General features: G+C 39.8%; 1 protein-coding gene across 2 annotated transcripts in view; it reads right to left on the bottom strand.

Annotated features, from left to right (window-relative positions):
* The window catches only part of zdhhc7 (zinc finger DHHC-type palmitoyltransferase 7), an 82,252-nt gene that overhangs the window by 5,522 nt on the left and 53,271 nt on the right, over positions 1-23,459 (bottom strand). For both annotated transcript variants that reach the window (XM_072279894.1, XM_072279893.1), the window contains 4 exons: positions 21,206-21,527; positions 15,863-15,987; positions 8,703-8,799; positions 1,678-1,759 (listed from right to left, as the gene is read on the bottom strand). In XM_072279894.1, coding sequence (XP_072135995.1) covers positions 1,678-1,759; positions 8,703-8,799; positions 15,863-15,987; positions 21,206-21,511 — 610 coding nt within the window. In that variant the 5' untranslated portion in view covers positions 21,512-21,527. The remainder of the gene's footprint in view (positions 1-1,677; positions 1,760-8,702; positions 8,800-15,862; positions 15,988-21,205; positions 21,528-23,459) is intronic.

Raw genomic sequence — 23,459 nt, forward strand, 5'->3', positions numbered from 1 at the left:
GATTATGATTTGAACAGAGAATATTCCTCAAATTCCAAAGAGATGATGAACATGGTTATATGCTACATAAATTCTCAAAGCAACACTTGTTAGCTCAAGAAGGCACTCTCTACCACTTTACTGTTTTTCTAGCTGCAACTGCCTTCACTATGGACGCATTCTGTAACTACAGCTCCAACAGAGTAGCTCTCCACTATTCCTTGAACCAAGGTAAAGCTAATTCTAACCCAGCACTTTCTTGCCCTCACTCACAGAACATGTCACCGCAATGAGTAACTCCTCAGACTTCACTTGGTCCAAATGAAAGCTTTGTGAACAGCACCACAGTGAATCACAGGTGTGATTCAGCACTTCATCTCAACTCTAATTAATAAAGCTATGTGATTTGGAGAGTAAGGAAATCACTACTAAAGACCACATTTCCTACAGTCAAAAACATTAAGCAACTAGTCATGGTTTAAATTGAACAACAGATAATCTAAAAAAAATCTGTCATTTGTGAACAAACATTTGCATAACTATCCTGTGTAAGTAGGTGGGGGAACTTGAGTGCACAGTTCAGAGCTCATTGCACTTTTGATCAACTTGTTTCTTCCTTTTATGTTTAACTCAGAAAAAGGAGAAAGCTAATGTTTTACTGCTGAATAAACCAAAACTAGTTTTACTTAATGGGAGTGTGATAAATAAAGCAAATACCTATAAATAAAGTCTGTCATTTAATATTAAGTGTAGAAATGTAGAGTCATAGAGCATGAAAACAGAACCTATTGCCCAACTCGTCGATGCTGAAGGAGATGCCCATCTAAACTAGTCCCAATTTCCCTGTTTGGGCCACTTTCTCTCTAACCTATCCATGTACCTGGCCAAATGATTTTTTTTAGATGTTACTATTCAACATTAGACCATAAGACATAGATGCTGAATTTGGCCACTGAGTCTGCTCTGCCATTCCATCGTGGCTTATTTATTATCACTCTCAACCCATTCTCCTGCTTTCTCCCTGTAAACTTTGATGCCCTTAATAATCAACAACCTATCAACATCTGCTTTAAATATACCCAATGACTTGGCCTCCACAGCCATCTGTGGCAATGAATTCCACAGTTTCACTATCCACTGGCTAAAGAAATTCCAACTCATTTCTGTTCTGAAGACACATGCTTCTGTATCCCCTGGTCCTAGACTCCTCCAGTATAGGAAACATCCTCTCCACATCCACTCTAACTAGGCCTTTCAATACTTGAACATTCTTCTCTCTGAGGGTAGTAAATTACTGGAATTCTCTGTCCCCAAGGACACTTAGATATATGCAAGATTGAGAAACATAAATATTTGGAAGATTGAGGAATTGAAGGCTATGGGGTACTGGGCCAAGAGTTAAAGCCAGTACAGGCCATATTTAATGTCGTGGCAGGCTTTTATACTTGGTGGTTTGCTCCTGCTCCTATTTTCTTGCATTCTCTAAAGTTAAGAACGTAAGATGTTGGGTATCAATTGCTACTTAAAGGAATTGTGTACACAAGCACACAAATCGGATATTTGGTGTAGGACAATGCAAAATCTTGCCAATTTGAAGCCCAAATTTTCGGTCACCTAGCATACATCAAATTGCTGCTTTTTAATCACAAGGTTTGTCACTAAACCACTTCAACCTATTGAACATATGTAGTTACTCACCACTCCACTGTGCTCTGATACAGAAGAAGAACTGGAAGCCACATAGTATCAGTGCATGGACTGAAATCAGTGCTATGTACATCTGCAAGTGGATGAAGAGGGCCATTACTGCACAACATCTGTCACTATCACTTTCATAATCAAGCATGACAATACAGCATCAGACTGATTCAACACATTTCAAGGTCAACATGTATATATACAAAGCTTCTAATTTATGTCACTAGCCAGTTTGACAATGATGTACATATATACCTTAGTGAATAATAAAATGCTGCTTTGAGTGGGTTACATTAGTCTATGACAATAAAGGATTTTTTAATTATTGCATAATGAAAGACTGTTGACCATGACAAAATGTTGTGTTTCGCAGGTTAAAAATACTGTATATTATTTCAAACTCACTACCAAGATCATAAACTAGTTAACATTTGATTGCTAACATATCTGTAATCTGCACATTAAAAATGACAACAGGTCACTGATATTAAATTCACTTGCATTATTCCAAAATCTCAAGAAATCTATTGGATGTTTAATCAACAGCGAAGCTTTAAAGTTTGATTTTGAATGGGGATTACGCAATAAATGTGGGATTATTGTACAAATGTTTTTGTTAAAAAAATTAGAATGGAAGAGTAGGAGAGACAAAAAAATTCTCGAAATATAATTGAAAATGCATATTCTAGTTTCATCAATACTGGCAAAATGCTTCGCCATCAGATTTCTAACAGTCCATGAACACGATCTCACTATTTTGCACATAGCACTATTTTTTAATATAGTTCTTATTGTAACTTGGTATTTTTTATATATTGTACTGTACTGCTGCCACAGAACACCAAATGTCATGACAATGTGGTTAACTGGATCAGCAAATTTGCAGATGACTCCACGATTGGGGTTGTAGTACATAGTGATGAAAGCTATCATGGCTTGCAGAGGGATCGGTATCAGCTGGAAAAATGAGCTGAAAAATTGCAGATGGAACTTGACAGAGACAAGTGCAAGGTGTTGCACTTTGGTAGGACAAATCAGGGTAGATCTTGCACAGTGAACAGTAGGGCACTGAGGAATGTGGTAGAACAAAGGGATCTGGGAATACAGATCCATAATTCATTGAAAGTGGTGTCACAGGTAGATAGAGCCGTAGGGAAACCATTTGGCACATTGGCCTTCATAAATCAATGCACTGAGTACAGGAATTGGGATGTTATGCTGAAGTTGTACAAGACGTTGGTACAGCCTGTTTGGAGTATTGTGTGCAGTTTTGATCACCTATCTACAGAAAAGGTATAAATAAGAATTTAAGAGTACAGAGAAAATTTACAAGGATGTTGCCAGGTTTGAAGGACTTGAGTTACAAGGAAAAATTGAATAGGCTAGGACCTTATTCCTTAGAATGTAGAAGATGGGAGGATATTTGATAGAGGTACGCAAAATTATGAGGGTTATGGATAGGGTAAATGCAAGCAGGCTTTTTCCACTGAGGTTGGGTGGGACTACAACAGAAATCATGGGTAAAGAGTGAAGAGTGAAAAGTTTATGGGGAACATGAGGGGAACTTCTTCGCTCGGGGGTCGTGAGAGTATGGAATGGGCTGACAGCACAAGTGGTACATGTGAGCTTGATTTTAATGCTTAAGTGAAGTTTGGATAGGTACATGGATAGAAGGGGTATGGAGGGCTATGGTCCTGGTGCAGGTCGATGGGAGTAGGCTGGTTAAATGCTTGGCCGAAGGGCCTGTTTCTGTGCTGTGCTTCTCTATGACTTTGTGTCAGTGATAATAAACCTGATTCTGATGACATCTTTAAGCATATTCTCTTAACTGTAACAAATTTATCATTTAATGTTTCTTTTTACTCTCTCAGATCAAATCAATGCTAATTTCTTTATAAATCAGTGCAGAATGTATTTCCACTTTTGACCTCAGACTCCCTGTTCTTGATTTCTCTGTCTCCATCTCTGGAGACAAACCATTTGCTGATATCTTTTATAAACCTACCCATACCCACAGTTACCCTGAACTATACCTCTTCCCACCCTGTCTCCTGTAAAATGCTATCCCTTTTCTCAGTTCCTTCACCTCCGCCACATCTGTTTCCAGCATGCAGCTTTCCTTTCCAGGACATCAGAGATGTTCTCCTTCTTCAAAGAACAGGGTTGCCCTTCTTCCAGTGTTGATGCTGCCCTCACCCGCATCTCCTCCATTTCCCGGACATCTGCACTCACCCTATCTTCCTGTCACCCTAACAGTGATAGAGCTCCTCTTGTCCTTACCTACCATCTCTTGAGCCTCCGCATCCAACACATTATTCTCTGCAACTTACATTATCGCCAAAGGCATCTTATCCCTCTCCTTCTCACCTCTTCCCTCTCTGTTTTCCACAGGGATCACTCCCTTCATGGTTCCCTTGTTCATTTGTCCCTCCCCTCTATTCTCCCTCCTGGTACGTCCCTACAAGTGGCCAAAGTGCTACACCCCATCCATCTCCTCCCTCACCTCTATTCAGGGTGCCAAACAGTCCTTGCAGGTGAGGCAACACTTCACCTGCGAATCTGCTGGGGTTGTCTATTGTGTCTGGTGCTCCTGATGCGGCTTCCTCTACACTGCTGAGACTGGTTATAAATTGGGAGACCATGTCAAGCACTTCCACTCCATCCGCCAAAAGTGGAACTTCCGGGTGGCCAAACATATTAATTCCAATTCCAACATGTCGGTCCATGGCTTTCTCTTGTGCCATGACAAGGCCAGCCTCAGTCTGGAGCAGTAACTCCTTAAATTCTGCCTGGGTAGCCTCCAACCTGAAGGCCTGGATATTGATTTCTCCTTCCGGTAAAAACAATCCCTCCCCTTCCTCCCTTCTTCTATTTGCCCCTCTGGTTTCTTACTGCTTCTCACCTGCCTATCATATCCGTCAGGTCTCCTCTTTCTTCCCTTTCTCCAATAGTCCACTCTCCTGTCTTGCCCTTCACTTTGTCTACCCACTTGGCTTCATCTATCACTGTCCAGCTATCCTCCTTCCCCTATGCCCACCTTTTTATTCTGGCGACTTCTCTCCTTCCCTTCCAGTCCTGAAAGGTCTTGGCCCAAAATGTCAACTGTTTATTCATGTCCTTAGACGTTACCTGACCTGCTGAGTTCCTCCAGCATTTTGTGTGTGTACTGCTTTGTATTTCTGTCCTTGCCTTCTCTCTATCTGGCAAATGATAGAGAAAGGAGGACAGAAATTTACAGAAAGTCACTGCTAACATTCAGAGAATATTAAGCTTTTGCTAGAACAACTGATACGGTGTTGATTATTATATACTTGTCACTTTAGTTCATGGAGATGAGCAGATTATCTTGGAGCTTAGTAATGAATTTACAATTGTGAACTCAATTGAAAGAAAGTTTTCACCTGCTCCGTCACATTAAAAAAAAACTAAGAGTATGATAAATAGCAAGTTCCAAAGACATTTCAAGTTTAATGAAGTTACTTACAAAGTTAAAACTTGTGAGTAATAGAGGTGAAAAGTTAATAATATCTATTACTGTATTTTTCCAATCATAGAAATATATAGTACAAATTTTAAAAAAAGGTTCAATTTTGACTGTGAGTGAAATCAAGGATGAATTTAATGGAGCAGGAATTTGTCCTTCTGTTCACCAATTCTCCTGCTTGAAGGTAGCTGCCACAATGTACATTGTTCAGTGACCCTTCAGTGACCCCATCAAACTAACACGAGCCTGGCAGTGTTCCCTTTGGCGATTCCTGTGCAGTGCTGGTCTCTTTATTGTGCATGAGAGATCCTGAAACTCGCCTTGTGTACTGTTAAAAGGCACATTCCCCATAAGGTAATATTCAACTTCTTCAGACACATGACAAGCTTTCCTTTCCATATAAAATTCATATACATACAATAACAGATGCAGAGACACATTGGTGAAATGGAAAACGACTTGCTTATGGATCACAACTTGCTATTTGTTAGACTTACTCTCTTCAGCCATTCCATGCAGTATGAGAACTTGTGTAATGCACTCTCTGTGTCAATGTTGTCAGTGTTAAAGGCGCACTTCTCAAAAACTATTTATTCAGCTTCAAAGGCAAGGTCTGACTCCCATATTCCCGATGTAAAGAAACACAGCAATAAAAATATACCACAATTTAATTTTAAGTCTAGTATCTTAGAAGCTCATATATTCATGAAAATTAAAAGCAACTTCAATTATTGAAAGAGCACCACAATGCTTCTTTCAAAAGTATAAAAATGTCAAATATTATATTTCTCTGTATACTGCCATTATTGTTGTAGATTCTGCTCTGTAAAGCAAACAGCATTATGAAGGACCCCACACACCCCCCATACAAACTCTCCTCCCTCCTGCCATCTGGCAAAAGGCACTGAAGCATTTGGGCTCTCACGACCAGACTATGTAACAGTTTCTTCCCCCAAGTCATCAGACTCCTCAATACCCAGAGCCTGGACTGACAGCAACCTACTGCCCTCTACTGTGCCTATTGTCTTGTTTATTATTAATTGTAATGCCTGCACTGTTTTGTGCACTTTATGCAGACCTGGGTAGGTCTGTAGTCTAGTGCAGTTTTGTGTTGTTTTACGTAGTTCAGTGTAGTTTTTGTATTGTTTATGTAGCACCATGGTCCTGTAAAACATTGTCTCGTTTTTACTGTGTACTGCACCAGCAGTTATGGTCGAAATGACAATAAAAAGTTACTTGACTCGACTTAACACTCTCTTTTTCTCCAGGTCCAACAAATTAGCCCAAGTTCCAAACATACATATTTTGAAATTTTAATAACTTAATATCACAAATTCACAAACATTACTGGAGTTACAAATATATAATGCACAGATTAAATAATTACTCAAAATAGTGACAACATTATCTTTAGGAATATAAGCAATAAATACAATGTCTGCAAGAGACAATCTTATGGAGACATGGGTTGGCTTATTTTAAAATAATTTATACTTTTTGTTAAAACAGCAGATAGCCAAATGTCATTGTAATTTTGTTAGTAATAATTACTAATTTTACATCCCATTAACTGACAGAGGTCACTTCAATCATACAATGTTTTCTTCATTATGAAATACGTCATCTGCAGAACATGAAGAACCAATCATAATGCAAAATGACGCATTACCATGATCTTGCCTTTGATTAGGCCTTTGTTTTACTTTGGAATAATGTATTGCTTCTGCACATTTTTTCACTGTATGGTATAATTTTATGTATACTTGTTAAAAAATATGTATTATATGTATTGTCTGTACCTCTGTGGCTGTGATGTTGCTGTAGGTTCTCCATTGTACTCATGCACATGACAATAAACTCAGCTCAACTGCTGGGACTGCCAAAAATGGCTGTTCCTGAGACAAAATGATAGTGACACAGCCTGGGGAAAGGCCGTGACATCTCAGTGACATTTCTGATGCACAAGTCATGTTGCAGTTTCAATTCAGAATGCCTAGTTAAATGTCTAGAATAAGACCAGAAAATGGTCATTATTTTGCTTCACTCTGGACAAAAATAAATAAATAATTGCCTGTGGCTGGATAAAAAGCATTATGCAAATGAATCTCTAGGCAGAGACTTTTCTAGAATTCTAATTTTGAATTTTTGATGAGTACAAATTACTTTGTACAGCAATTCCAACTGCAACTCTTCAAACAATAAGACAAAAAGCCCATTGTGATATTTTATAGAAATTAAAAAAAACAAGTTCATATAGCACAAAAATCCTGTTTAAAATTTTATAAGGATACCTGACTACACGAGACGAGATCAATTAGCATACCAAGATTTTTGTCATATTGCATGTTGATTAATATAAACATTACATTTTTATTATTTATTTGATTCATTTATTTTTTAAATTAATTAAAATAATTAATTATTAAAGTCAAATTCCAAAAGAGGTGGGAAAAGAATTCAACTATAACGCTGAAGCTAACTCCTTCTGTTTCAACACTGATTAAATTTAACCAGAGATACATTTTAAATGACAATATTCCACCTCTATTCCCTAACCAGAAGTGAATAAAGTTTACTGTTTGTTATATCAAAATGGCTTTTTGTCACCATTCAAGTTGATCTGCTTGCTAAGACTGCTCGAAAACAAAGCAGATTTCACAGGTTCAATGAATAAGCTCCTCTATCTCTCATCAACAACAATGTACTGAAAATGTAAAATCTATAGTATCTATGATGAAGTATGGGAGAATAGGAATCCCTTGCAGCACTTAGTGAGGTTAACACCGTTTAGCGCAAACATAGTTATACACTATCCATAACAATGGAACAGCGGGAGGAACCGATAGCAGCGCGCCGTGCGTGAGCAGCTCTCCAGTGAAAATGATATCGTATCCATTAAATAGGGGCCGTGGATAATTCTGATTTGATGGAGAGGGACGTGAAAGCACAGAGGAACATTTGGAAAAATTTCTGAAACACTCATTCGCTGCTGTCGTTACTGCGCAGTCCGGAATCTCTCAGAAGGAAGGCCTGAAAATCCCTGGCTTTGCCTGCTGTTGGCGACCCAGATGGAGGTCGAATCGTTCAGATAGAGATGGCGCTCAGTACTCGGTGTCGGAGAGCTGATCAGAGCTCGAAGTTTTCGGATGACTCAGAGTCGGACCGTGGTTGGGTATGGCAGGGAGAGCTTTTCTTCCTTCTCCCATCTGCGTGAGATGTGGGACATTTGAGAGACCTTGAACATTTACTGTGCACATGGACTTCCTTCATCGAGTTATGGTATTGTTGCACTGTTGTAACTATATGTTATAATTATGTGGTTTTGTTAGTTTTTTTCAGTCTTGGTCTGTCCTGTGTTTTGTAATATCACACCGGAGGAAATATTGTATCATTTCTTAATGCATGCATTACTAAATGACAATAAAAGAGGACTGCGTGTCTTCATAATCTAATCAACAAAAGCTCAAATGCTAAATTCTCAACTCCTTGAGGTATTACTTTTAATTGCTCAAAACTTGTACTAGAGCATGTTTAAACTTACAGTGAAGAGTACAAAGAACTTTTGATTGTTCTCTCCAACGCAGTTGTTCACCCAAGGACAATGGTGGTCCATCTTCCGGATGCATCTTTTACAAATACTAATATGGGGTAGAAATAATAAGTCATTACACGGCAAAAATGATCAGCTAAGAAATTTTCAAGCAAGCAGTAATACATAGATCACTACAGCACAGTAGAGGCCATGTTGTGCCAACTTTTTAACCTACTCTAATATCCATACAACCCTTTCCTCCTACATAGCCCTCCCTTTTTCTATCATCCTTGTAACTAACTAAAAGTTTCTTAAATGTCTTTAATGCATCTGCTCTACCAATACCCCTGGTGTTCCATGCACTAACCACTCTCTGAGTAAAGAACTTACCTTTGACATCCCCCCCGTACTTTCCCCCCAGTCAGCTTAAAAATTATGCCCCCCTGGTATTAGCCACTTGACTTTGGGAAAGCCTCTGGCATTCCCCTCGATCTATGTCCTTCATCATTTTGTACATCTCCATCAAGTCACCTCTCATCCTCAACCCTGGCTCGTTCAACCTATCCTCATTAAGACATGGCTTCTAATCCAGGCAGCATCCTGGTAAATCTCTGCACCTTCTCTAAAGCTTCTACAGTTTCGTATGGGACCCCAAATCCTAAGGACTTTCTACACGGGCATAATTGAGAGCATCCTGACTGGCTGCATCACTGCCTGGTATGGGAACCATACTTTCCTCAATTGTAGGACTCTGCAGAGTAGTGTGGACAGCCCAGTGCATCTGTAGATGTGAACTTCCCACTATTCAGGACATTTACAAAGACAGGTATGTAAAGAGGGCCCTAAGGATTATTGAGGACCTGAGGCACCCCAACCACAAACTGTTCCAGCTGCTACCAACTGGGAAACGGTACCGCAGCATAAAAGCCAGGACCAATAGGCTCTGGGACAGCTTCTTCCACCAGGCCATAAGACTAATTAATTCATGCTGATACAATTCTATTTCTATGTATATTGACTGTCCTGTTGTACATACTATTTATTATAAATTATTATAAATTGCACATTGCGCATTTAGATGGTGACGTAATGTAAAGATCTTTACTCCTCATGTATATGAAGGATGCAAATATTAAAGTCAATTCAATTCATTTATAAGAGGTGACCAGACCAGGGTGGCATGGTAGCACAGTGGTTCGCACAACGCTTTACAATGCAGGTGATCCAGGCTGAATTCCCACTGTTGCCTGTAAATTCTCCATATGACCACGTTGGTTTCCTCCGGGTGCTCCCACAGTCCAAAAACCTACCGGTTAGTAGGTCATTGTAAATTGTCCCTTGGTTAGGCTGGGATTAAACTGGGGGATTGCTGGGTGGCATAGCTCAAGGGGACAGTAGGGCCTACACTGTGCTGAATCTTAGTCAATAAAAACTGAGCACAATATTCCAAGTCTGGTCTAGCCAGTATTTTATAGAGCTGCAACATTACCTTACCACTCTTGAACTCAATTCCTGATTAATGGGGAACTAATACATCTCATAATACTTCCAGATAATTGTTCAAAGGACAGATTACCTCATATTCAGAAATGAAGCTGCTATCAATCAATACAGGGAAAATAATTATTTTTAAATGTTCTCTTTTAATTTTTACTTCTTGTCCAAATGTAATTGTGCTATTACACAGTGGAGCATAAGCCATTAAGCAGATTAACTTCATATTAAGTCGTACAGTCTGTGTGTCTACTTCAGCCCTACAGCACTGAATCAGAAGATTGAGTCGAAGGTTAAGGTAATAAAATACAGGCCAATTAGCCTGACATCGGGAGTGGGGAGGTTATTTGAGGGATTTCTGAGGGACAGTATCAACCAGTATTTGGTTAGTCCAATTAGGATTCATAAGGCTTTGTGCATGGAAAGTCAAGCTTGGCAAATATTTTAGTTTTTTTGTTTTAAGAGGTAAGCAAAAGAAGATGAGGGTAAAGCAGAGGATATTGTCTATTTGGACCTCAGCAAGGTCCCACATAGTTGACTGGTCTCAGACAGGGTAGGTCTCATGGAATAAATATAGAACTAATTAGGTATTTTCAAAATTAGCTTGGATGTAGGAAGCATAGGGTGGGGGTTAAAGACTGTTTCTCAAAATGGATGCTGATGCTAAGGACCCTTGCTATTTGTTATTTTTATAAATCATCTGGATGCAAATTCACAAGGCTTTATCAGTAAATTTGTTGATAGTGTTGATAGTGAAGAAGGTTATCGTAAATTACAAGGGGATCTTGTTTAGTTAAGGAATTGAGCCAAAGATTGACAAAAGGATTTCAGTAGTTAAATGTGAGGATTTGCATTTTGGAAAGTCAGACCAGTGCAGGACTTATACAATGAATAGTAGGGTACTGCTAGGGTATTAGTAGCGCAGTGGTAGGGAGTGCAATGGAACAGAGTGACTCAGGGAAACCAATGCATAGTTTGCTGAAAACAGGGGCACAGGTAGACAGGGTGGTAAAAAAGGTGTTCAGCATGCTGGCCTTCTTCAGACATTGAGAATAGGAGATGGGACATAATGTTGCAGTTACATACGTTGTTGGTGAGGCTGCACTTGGACTAATGTGTATAGTCTTACTCACTCTGTTGTAAGAAAGACAACAGACAATAGACAATAGGTGCAGGAGTAGGCCATCTGGCCCTTTGAGCCAGCACTGCCATTCACTGTGATCATGGCTGATCATCCACAATCAGTACCCTCTTCCTGCCTTCTCCCCATATATCTTTACTCTGCTATCTTTAAGAGCTTTATCTAATTCTTTTTTGAAAGAATCCAGAGAATTGGCCTCCACTGCCTCCTGAGGCAAAGCATTCCACAGATCCACAACCCTTTGTGTGAAAAAGTTTTTCCTCAACTACATTCTAAATGGTCTACCCCTTATTCTTAAACTGTGGTCTCTGGTTCTGGACTCACCCAACATCGCGAACATGTTTCCTGCCTCTATTTGTTTCAATCAGATCCCCTCTCATTCTTCTAAATTCCAGTGGATACAAGCCCAGTCACTCCAATCTTTCAACGTATGACACTCCCGCCATCCCTGGAATTAACCCAGTGAACCTACGCTGCACTCCCACCATAGTAAGAATGTCCTTCCTCAAATTTGGAGACCAAAACTGCACACAATACTCCAGGTGGGGTCTCACCAGGGCCTTGTACAACTGTTAAAGGACCTCTTTGCTCCTATACTCAGCTCCCCTTGTTATGAAGGCCAACATGCCATTAGCTTTCTTCACTGCCTGCTGTACCTGTATGCTTACTTTCAGTGACTGATGAACAAGGACACCCAGATCTCGTTGTACTTCCCCTTTTCCTAACTTGACACAATTCAGATAGTAATCTGTCTTCCTGATTTTGCCACCAAAGTGGATAACCTCACATTTATCCACATTAAACTGCATCTGCCCACTCATCCAACCTGTCCAAGTCACCCTGCATTCTCATAACATCCTCCTCACATTTCACAGTGTCACCCAGCTTTGTGTTATCTGCAAATTTGCTAATGTTACTTTTAATCCTGTCATCTAAATCATTAACGTATATTGTAAATAGCTGCGGTCCCAGCACTGAGCCTTGTGGTACCCCACTAGTCATTGCCTGCCATTCTGAAAAGGACTCGTTAATCCCTGCTCTTTCCGTCTGCCAACCAATTTTCTATCCATGTCAGTACCCTACCCTCAATACCACGTGCTCTAATTTTGCCCACTGATCTCCTATGTGGGACCTTATCAAAGGCTTTCTGAAAGTCCAGGTACACTACACCCACTGGCTTTCCCATGTCCATTTTCACAGTTAATCCTCAAAAAATTCCAGAAGATTAGTCAAGCATGATTTCCCCTTCGTAAATCCATGCTGACGTAGTTAAATTGGAGAGAGTGAAGAAAAGATTTACCGGGACTTGAGGGCCTGAGTTATGTGGAGAGGTTGGCTAAGCTAGGTTCTTATTCTTTGGAATGTAGGACAATAAGGGACAGCTTTATGGAAATTGCATTAGATAAGCTGGACGATAACAATCTTTACCCCAGGGTAGGGGGAGTCCAAAACTAGGGGATCTCAATTTAGGGCAAGAGGGAAAGATTTAAAAGGGACTTAAAGGGTAACTTTCTCACATAGGGGTTAATCAGTACATGGTGTGAGTTACTGGAAGAAGTGATTGAACCAGGTCAACTGCATCATTTAAGAAGCCCAAGCGGGTGGGCCTTAAAGAGATATAGGCTTAATGCAGGAAATTGTGACTAGGTGGGTGGGGAGTCTGGTCATCATGGGCTTGATGGGCCAAAGGGTCTTTAACTGTGCTGTATTGCTCTAAGGCTCTATTCTAGATTCATGCCCTGTTCTAGAAACTTGAGCACAAAAATCCAGACTGTCACTTTTGTTGAGTATTCAGGAAACTATCGTTTCCAATGGGGACTTTACAACCAAGATCTCATCTGCCATTTCAGGCACAATTCTGAATAGCAGAGGGTCCCTCAATCAACATCACCAAATAAGATTATCCTACTGCTGTTTGTAGGAGCTTGCAAAGTATATTGGCACCACGGTAGCGTAGTGCAATGCCATTACAGCCTGGAGCACTGGAGTTTGGAGCTTAATTCTGGAGTTATCTGTAAGAAGTTAGTATGTCCACTTTATGGAATGCATGTGTTTTCTCCAGGTACTTTGGTTTCCTCCCACAGTCCAAAGATGTACTGATTAGTAGGTAAATTGATCACTGTATTTGTCCAATGATTAAGCTACGGTTAAACTGGGGGATGCTGGGCTGCACAGCTTGAAGGGCCAGAAGGGCCTATTCCACAATGTATCTCAATGAGTAAATAAATAAAACACATATTTTCTCCAGTTACATTACTACATCATAAGATACAGGAAACAGCTGAATATAATTATGTGTTATCCATTGACAACTTAGAAATCTATTCCAAATTGAAACCTCAATTTTTCATAGCCAACTTTATTCACGTAATTGATTATGAACATTTATGCCCCATTGGCCTGCCCGTATTGAGAAGAAGACAAATAGCCCTTAACTTGGCAGTGGAGTTATTGAGGCATCGTCATGACGGTGTTTCCGTAGCAAGCTATTCTTGTTTTTACGAGGCCAAGTTGCTAGCTGAACGCTCAGCCCAACTTGGATTCGAACTCGGGAACTTTCGCTCCAGAGTCCAGCCCTGATATTATTGCGCCACCAAGCGGGACGCCCATATTGAAATCATCAAGCAATTGGAGAGTCAAATCAGCACAGCAAACTGAAATGTTACAAGCCACTTATCAGAATTTCAGACATTCAATAGAGATTACTTGCTTACATGCAGCATCAGTTTTATTTGTAGACAATTTCTCTTCTGTAGTGCTTTATTAATCCCATATTAAAATTCAAAAGTAACAGTCACAAAATGTGGTGACTAATCAGCATACATGAGGGAGATGGAAAAATTTAGCTGAGTGGTGCCACAACAACCTCTTACTCAATGTCAGCAAGACCAAGGAGCTTTTTATTGACCTCAGGAGGAGGAAACCAGAGGTCCATGAACCAGTCCTCATTGAGGGATCAAAGATGGAGAGGGTCAGCAACTTTAAATTCCTTGGAGTTATCATTTCACAGGATGTGTCCTGGGCCTAGCATGCAAGTGTAATTATGAAGAAAGCATAGCATGACATCTTAAATTTTAACAAACTTCTATAGATGTGTGGTGAAGAGTATATTGGCTGGTTGCCTCATGACCTGGCAGGGAAACACCAAGGCCCTTGAATGAAATGTCCTACAAAAAGTAGTGGATTGAGCCCTGTCAATCAAGCCCTCCACCACTGAGCACATCTACACAAAGTGCTGTCACAGGAAAGCAGCATCTGTCATCAAGGAGCCCCATCATCAGGCCATGCTCCCTTCTCAGTATTGCCATCAGAAAGAAGATGAAAGATCCTTAAGACCCACATCACCAGGTTCAGGAAGCTATTATCCCTCAAACATCAGGCTCCTGAACCAGAGAGGATGACTTCACTCCCCTTATCAATGAACTGTTTTCACAACATATGGACTCACTTTTAAGGACTCTTCATCTCATGCTCCCAATATTTATTGCTTATTTATTATTATTTCTCTTTTGTATTTGCACATTGGTTGTTCATCCATCCTGTTGCCCAGATGAGGTTTTCATTGATTCTATTGTGTTTCTAGGAGTTACCGTGTATGTTGCAAGAAAACAAATCTCAGAGTTGTATATGGTGGCATATATGTACTTTGATAATAAATATACTTTGAATTTTGAAAATGCAGGAGGAATTTAGTTAGCCAGGCAGCATCTATGGAAAGGAACAAACAGTCAACCTTTCAGACCAAGTCCCTACATTAGCAAATAGCAGAAAGGAATGGGATTAAAGCCTGCATAAGGTGGTGAGAGGAGGGAAAGGAGTACAAATGGGAAGGTGATGGTAAAGGGCTAAAGTAGAAAGAATTTGATAGGAGAAGAAACTGGACCAAAGGAGAAAGGGAAGAGGATGGTCACCAGACAGAGGTGACAGGCAGGTGAGGAAAAGAGGTCAGAGGGGAGGCAGAACAGGGAATCCGAAAAGGGAAAAAAGGGGAGGGGAGAAATTACCAGAAATATGAGAAAACAATACTCATGACTTCAGGTTGGAGGCTATAATGTGTTGCTGCTCCAACCTGAGAGTGGCCTCATCGTGGCAGCAGAGGCAGCCATGGACCGACATGTCTAAATGGGAATGGAACATTGAACATACATCGAGTAGCTATAAAGCTGAATTCCCCAGCAACTGACATCTAGTTCAAACTTCAAAGGTACATGATAATCAATAGATCAATGAAACATATAAATATTATCAATTTGCAGAAATAATTGTCCTGTTCTCCAATGTAAAATAGTTGAGGTTGTAATCAGTGATGCTGCTGTAAATCAACTCTTCTCACAAGCAAGAGTTATATGTTAATTTTGAATGCAATACCAAGAAAACAATTAAAGGTAAATTGTTGTAATCAAACAATGGAACCAAATTTAAGTAATTCAAGAATGATTAAGTTTACAGTCAATAGTACTATCATTATGGAATGACCAGGCACAGAGATCACAATTGCTTTGGAAGCTTTAGTAAAAAGATATCATTTCTACACCTGCAATGGTGAGCTCGCTCTGGCTTAATACTGCAACATTTTGGGCACTTATAGATTACTTCCCCTGGCTTCAGCTGCAGACTCTCCATATACTCTTTTGTGGCATTGCCTTTAGGCACAGCACCCTGTGGAAAGAAACCATCAATGAGTCCACACCAGGTAAATAAATGAACAAGTCAGTCATCAATCGTATGAAACTCAAACATAAAGCAAGCTAAAAGAATTAGACTTTTTTTCTCCCACCAACAATTATAAAATTAGGTATATAGTTAGGCATCTTACAGCCCCACAATTTTCACAGCATTCTTCATTACCTCTTTATGAAACTTCTCTCTGTGTCTGTTGTCACTTTCTAATAATTGTCTTAAATTTTTACCTTGCTGTCTGACTCTCCAGTGACTTCATCAAAATTTAAAATTTTATTAAATATTACCTTAACATTCTCAGTTTCATTAAAATACTTCTGCATTTCAAGTTTCCACTCAAAAATACAGTTTTCCTGATGAGAAGTACCCTGGGTGTGAAGACCATTTCTTTAGAAGCAGAAAATTGAACATCACTGTAATTTTGGTTAACCCATATCTTGCATGAAATTATTTAATACATCTTTATCCTTTCATACTATGTCTTTACTTGGAAAAAAAAGTCAATTTATGCTCTTTTCTCCATTTACAGAGCATTTTCATTTTGGACACCTTGATACTCAAACTCATTCACATGCTTCACTGTCTGAGAATTATGAATTTATTTTTTATTTACTTTTATTTAGAGATACAGCTGTAATTTTATATTAGCAGGTATTATTTAAGTGACATGTACCATATGCCCTTTCTAAATTGTGAGAGGTGTTCAGGGAAGTAGCTTAATTTTTTTTATATAAACACAATCGTGCCATTTTATCATGTCTGTGAAGCATCTTGCTTCTTAATCCATCAATGTAGATTTCTCAGTGTACTGCAGACCATTACTCCAATGCAGGGATATGCTTGGTTGTAATGTTGAGTCTGCTGGACAAACAGGCAAGTCTGTGGTCAGCCCAGCCAACAGCAAAATATTTGCTTTGCCAATATCAAAGCCAAAGCCAGTGTGAGACAAGACTGAATAAGTAATAGTCATATGATCCAGCCTATTACAGTAAAGGCCTGCTTTTGCAACATCACAATTTAACTAGGGCCTCAATGCTACTTTTCTGAGCTTCCCCTAAACACCTTTGAGTGATTTTTTAGCTTTTCAGCTTTTATGATAAATATCTAAATGCATTGTTAAAATCATCCAGATTCATCTCAGCTATGCAATTTTCTGATCATTCCCAATTCTTAAATTAAATAGATTGTTCCTTATTAATATTACAGCATTTGATTTGCCAGCTTGGTATTCCTTAAATGTGTCAAACTGTTATTTGATGCCTCATTTTGTAAAACTCTCCTAAATATGTAATTTAATTTACAGCACTCTCAGTCATTGTTTTAAATTTTATTTACAAAGTATGTAACTATAAACATTATATACAACTATCAAGCAAATCCTACAGTTAACTAGTACCATATATCAACTCAATAATTCAAGCACAGTCCAGTACATACAATGTCATGTGAAATTTGTTGAGGTTGATGATCAAAATTAATTTATCATAAGATCATGAAATTAAATGGAAAACAGAAATTGGGAGGAAATTGGCAGAGGAAAATGGTTATTTTCAATAAAGCTGCCACATATTTTGATAATGGATCAAGTTTGCAAATAAGAGGGATGACATTTCATTTTTTTTGGAACATTCAGTTCTACAGTAGATGCGATCCCACTGGCTCTTGACTTGGCCTTGGATCACCTGGACAATACTAATACTTACATCAGCCTGCTGTTTACTGACTACAGATCAATGGTTAACACAATCATTCCCACAACTCTGATCAAAAAGCTCCAAAACCTGGGCCTCTTTGTGGATCACAAGAAACATCTCCACCTCAATGATATTTAACACCGATATTTCACCTCAAGGATATGTGCTTAGCTCAATGCTCTACTTTTTCTACACCCATGACTGTGTGGCTAAGCACAGCTCAAATGCCATCTGTAAATTTGCTGATGACACAACTACTGTCAGCAGAATTGAAGATGGTGAAGAGAAGGCATATAGGTAGATAGATCAGCTGGTTGAGTGGTGTCGCAGCAACAACCTTGCACTCAATATCAGTAAGACCAAAGAACTGATTGTGGACTTTAGAAAGTAAGATGAGGGGACACACACCAGTCCTCACTGAGGGATCAGAAGCGGAAAAGGTGAACAATTTCAAATTCCTTGGAGTCAACAGTCTGAGGATCTATTCTGGGCCTAACATATCGATGTAGTTACAAAGATGCCATGACAGCAGCTACATTTCATTAAGAGTTTGAGGAGATTTGGCATGTCACAAAAACACTCAGCTATTACTACAGGCGAACTGTGGAGAGCATTCTGACTGGTTGCATCACTATCTGGTATGGGGGCGGGGGGTGGGGGTGGGGGTGAAGGGGACACTGCACAAGATCGAAATAAGCCATGGAAAATTGTAAACTCAGTCAGCTCCATCATGGACACTAGCCTCCACAGCATCCAAGACATCTTCAAGGAGCGATGCCTCAAAAAAGGCGACATCCATCATTAAGGACCCCCATCATCCAGGACATGCCTTCTTCTCATTGCTAGCATTAAGGAGGAGCTACAGGAGCCTGAAGGCATACACTTGATGATTTAGGAATAGCTTCTTTCCCTCTGCCATTAGATTTCTGAACGGACGTTGAACCCATGTACAGTATCTCACTACTTTTTTTCCTCTCACTTTGTACTATTTATTTAACTGAACTTTATATATAAAAACATCTGTGTTAGATTGTTTTAACAACATGGGACAAGTGTTCTGAATGGCATGAATACAACAGTAAAAATAATATAATTTCCATATCTGAAAAATACAAATTTTAACTTGGTTCATTTCCAATGTATGAATTTTTGACACTAACGTTAACATTAATATTTAATAAACTATCAAAGAACTCCTGTGCATAATAATTACTCAGCTCGGCCTTAATACACCTCACCTTGGCATGGAATCTAAATAATTCAATTGAATAGTCCCCATTTCACCTTAAAAGTATATAGAGTTCAAATAGAGAAGTGAATAGCTGCAATATATTAATATATGAATCATGTTAACACAACTGCCAAAAAAATAAGATATTTAAAAATTGTTTTTTTTTTATTTTGAGTGGGATACAGTATTCAATTACTTAGTAAATTTAAAAAAAATATATAAAATGCTTCCTAAACACAAGTTTCAGTTTAATTTTTAAAACAACAACTATTCTGGTGATCAATTTATTCTGGGAGTATGGCCAGGTAAATGTCAAGTATAACAATAATGTAGATATTTCAAGAAGAATGTTTTCTCTAAGCATTCTCTCTGATGTTGCTCCCACTAGGAACACTGGCTCATGGAATTACTCTTGTTCAAAGTAACAGATAGATTTCAGTCAAATTTTATTAGATTAACAGCTAAAAGCATTTGCCTTATTTGATTTTGACTGCAACACACACGATAGAATGTCTCCACTTTCATTCCTCAGAGCTTTATCTGCCTCCTATTTCAAAAACAACTGTGAAGATTCTTAAGAGAAATATACCAAATATTTGTTTTGAAAGAAATAAACCAAAGTTGAAAAAACCTTTATTTCGATCAGGAGTTCCCAACCATTCTGATGCCGTGGACCAATACCATTAAGCAAGGGGTCCATGAACCCCAGGTTGGGTACCCTTGATCCAGATGAAAACAGCAGCGACAAAAATACTCTGCATACCTTTAAGCATCACTCATGAATTCCACCAACTAAGCTTCAACACTTGCAAAATATCATAACTATATACACTATACTACATTGCCATGTAATGAGGTGTCTATTCGCCTTTTAAATGGATGAACCAAAAATGTGCTCCAAATATCGATTTATGCTTTGTGGTAGATAACACGCCATAAAATGAGATTTTTTGTTTTGGCTTACAATTATGGACAATGGGAAAATCTTCTGGAAAAAATATTTCAAGTTGTTCATCAAGTTGTCTAACATCAACACCCTTGGTGGATTTAGATGGGGTGAGGGGGTGGGGGAGGGGAAAGTCACCACTGACTTGAATTAACCACGAGCTTAGTTAGTGTTCCTATGGCAGGTCATTCACTTCCTGATGTCCTCAAGCCTTGCCACTATTTACAAGGCCTAAGTTAGAAATGTCAGGGAATATTTTTTACTTTGCATGCAGCTCCAACACTCAAAAGGCCCAATACCACCCGTCAATGGAGCTCAGCACATTCAATATTCATTCCCTCCACTGTTGGCACACAATGGCTGTGGTACAAACTATTTACAAAATACACTGCAGTACCTCAAACTCATGACAACTCAAGGACAGTCTCTTCAGGTGGAGAGCATCACTAGGTTCAGCTTCTCCTCCAATTCGCACACTTGAAAATATATCACCACTTTTTCATTACTGCGAAGTCTAACTCTTGCTACTCCTTATCCAAAAGTACATTAGCAAAAGGACTGCAGTGGTTCAAGGAGGCAGCTAATAACTGCCTTCTGAAGGGCAGTAAAGGACAGGCAATAATGGTGGTCATGGCAGCAATGCCCAGATCCTTCCAAAAAATTAACAAAGCAAGAATCCATGAACTATAAGAGAAAGTGGGGGGGGGGGCGGGGGAAGCTTCAGTCAATACAAGAAGCTGGTTTCTGCTTTACATTTTTAGCACATTTCTCCACTTGATATCAGCTACTTTCTCCATAGACAGCTTCTTGGATTTTGGTTACTTCCCCTTCTCCCATGAAATAGGCTGAAAGAGCCACTCCAGATGGATGAATGCAGATAGGCGCAGCAGGCTACTGAATGTTGAGAGCCACACAAGTTTCAGCCACTGAATTCTGAAAATAAGTGTGTTACATGGTGTATGGGAGAGCAATAAAACAAAGAGTAAATCCAGACCTCCTGCTATTGAATGAACTCGGTGCACACCAGACTCAAGACCCCTGGGTCAGCTCCTCAGCTCACTGAATGATCAGACGTATAAGCTTTTTCCCAATTGAACTGTTTAACTTAGACGCCACTGTCAGAGTTATAGAGCACCCGAGCATGGAAACAAGCCCTTCAGCAAATCTAGTCCATGTCAAACTATTATTCTGCTTAGTCATATCGAGTTGCACCTAGACTGTAGCACTCCATAACCCTCCCCTCCATGATCAAAATTTCTCATAAATGTTGAAATCAAACCTGAAGCCGCAAAAAATATATTTAAAACATATTTGATGCGTACTTACTGGATCTGTTAACATTGTTCTCAGATGGGATGAAAGAGCGAGCACTGCCAGACTGTTAAAAACAATGCCATTTATCAGTGAGTACCAGTAGTCTTTGGGAGGCAGCAGCATTACAAAAGTCACCACAAAGTCAGCATATAAAACCAGAAGCCAAGTTATGACAGCGCAAATCATTCCACATCCATCTCGGATAAACCAGATCCGATCCACCGTCTCCACATTGGCAGGTGAGCATTCAAAGTCATCTTCGGAACTCAGCAAAGGATGATGCTCAACATCCCGGAATCGGTGCCCTGTTGACTGCATGATCTGTCAGTCTCATCTATTGAGAAAGAGATGTGTGAAATAAATGCCAGTACTTACTTACTTACTCAATGTCATACTTTAAAACAAAATTTTAAAAGATATGGATAATTTTAAACAGCATTTAGACTGGATAGCTGAACTCTTGCTTAAATCACAACTTCAGGAAAGATATATAACAGCTGCAAGTGACATCAAAATTTTTAAAAATAATATAGTAGGCAGTAGCTTTCTCACATCACCCTTATATGATTTCCTTATCACACTGCACTTTCACTTTAGTCACTAAACATAACAAACATAAAAATCTGTGGGAAAAATCTGTAGAAAGAGAAACAGACCCAATACCCCAACCCTCGTGCTAGGGCTGAGGAAGCGCCGCAGGAGCTCTACGGTGCCATCTGCGATCTTGAAGTCAGTCACCCCAATAGTGTATTCATTCACGTCAACTTAAAACAGTCCTGCCAAAGTTCTAGCAGCATGTCAACTCCACAACCAGTGCAGAGAATATATTAGAGCTGGTTTATACCAAAGTTTATGAAGCCTACAAGGCTGCCTCCTGCCCTCACCTTGGATTCTCAGACCACATATCCATTTTGCTAATCCCTGCATAGAGAGCACTGGTTAACCGAGTCAAGATAGTTTATAGGGAGATGAGGACCTGGTCAGAAGGTGCCACTTCAGCACTGAGGGATTACTTTGAAAGCAAGGAATGGAGCATATTCAAGGAAGCTGCTACTTATGATCATCACATCAACATTGATGAAAATGAAAGACTGTTAACTGGCTACATAGGAAAATGCATTGAGGACTTACTGTGGTTAAGCACTATACTGCCAGGACAAACCAGAAACCACGGTTGTCTGAAAGGTTCATGCACTACTCAGGGATGGGTATGCTGTGTTCTGATCAAGGGACTGGATGAATCCAAGGTTGGCAAGAGCTGCGCTCCCCCATGCAATCAGAAAGGCAAAGCACGAGTTCACACATAAAATACACAGACACCTTTGTGACATCACAGGCACGTAGCGCATGTGGCAAGGTAGACAAACCATAACAGATTACAAGTCTACCTTGCACATCAGCGACAGCAATACCTGCCTTCCTGACAGGCTGATTCAATGCATAATTTGACGCAATGAATGATGTGAAATTGGGGAACACTCCTCTCCCTTGAGGAACAGGAACCCTGTTTGGCCGCAGCTGAAGTGAGGAGGATCCTAGCCAGGGTAAACCCACACAAAGCTGCGGGGCCGGACAACATACCTAGACAGGTGCTGAGGGACTGTATGATCCAGCCAACAGAGCTATTAGCAAACATCTTCAATATCTCTTTAAAACAGTCCACTACCCCTGCAGGCTTCAAGACAGCCACCATCATTCTAGTGCCCAAGAAAGCTACAATAACTGGCCTAAACACTTACCACCTAGTGGCAATGACTTCAACAAACATGAAGTGCGTTGAGCAGCTGGTAGTGGATCATATAAAACCCCATCTTCCAGCTACATTGGACTCTTTTCAGTTTACCTACGACTCAAACCGCACCACTGATGATGCCATAGATTTGGCCTTCCACTCTGCCGTGTCCCACCTAGAAAATGATGCCTCATTTGCAGGGATATTGTTCATTGACTTCAGCTCAGCATTTAACACAATCATGCTTCAGAGGCTGGTGGGTAACATGTCCTCACTGGGACTCAATACCCCTCTTTGTAGTTGGATCTTGGACTTCTTGACAGAAAGACCTTCGTTAGTCCAATTTGGCAGCAACATCTCAAGTTCTATTATGCTGAGGACTGGAGACCCCCCCCTCCCCCGCCAACCCCCCCCATTCAGGGCTGTGTGCTCAGCCCTCTGCTATTCACACTGCTGACTCAGGAAGGCACAGGTCAACCATGCTCCATTACACATTAATGCCTGCCATAGAGAGAGTGAAGAGCACCGAGTTCC

The sequence above is a fragment of the Mobula birostris genome, chromosome 15 (assembly GCF_030028105.1).
Source record: "Mobula birostris isolate sMobBir1 chromosome 15, sMobBir1.hap1, whole genome shotgun sequence".
Classification (NCBI taxonomy): domain Eukaryota; kingdom Metazoa; phylum Chordata; class Chondrichthyes; order Myliobatiformes; family Myliobatidae; genus Mobula; species Mobula birostris.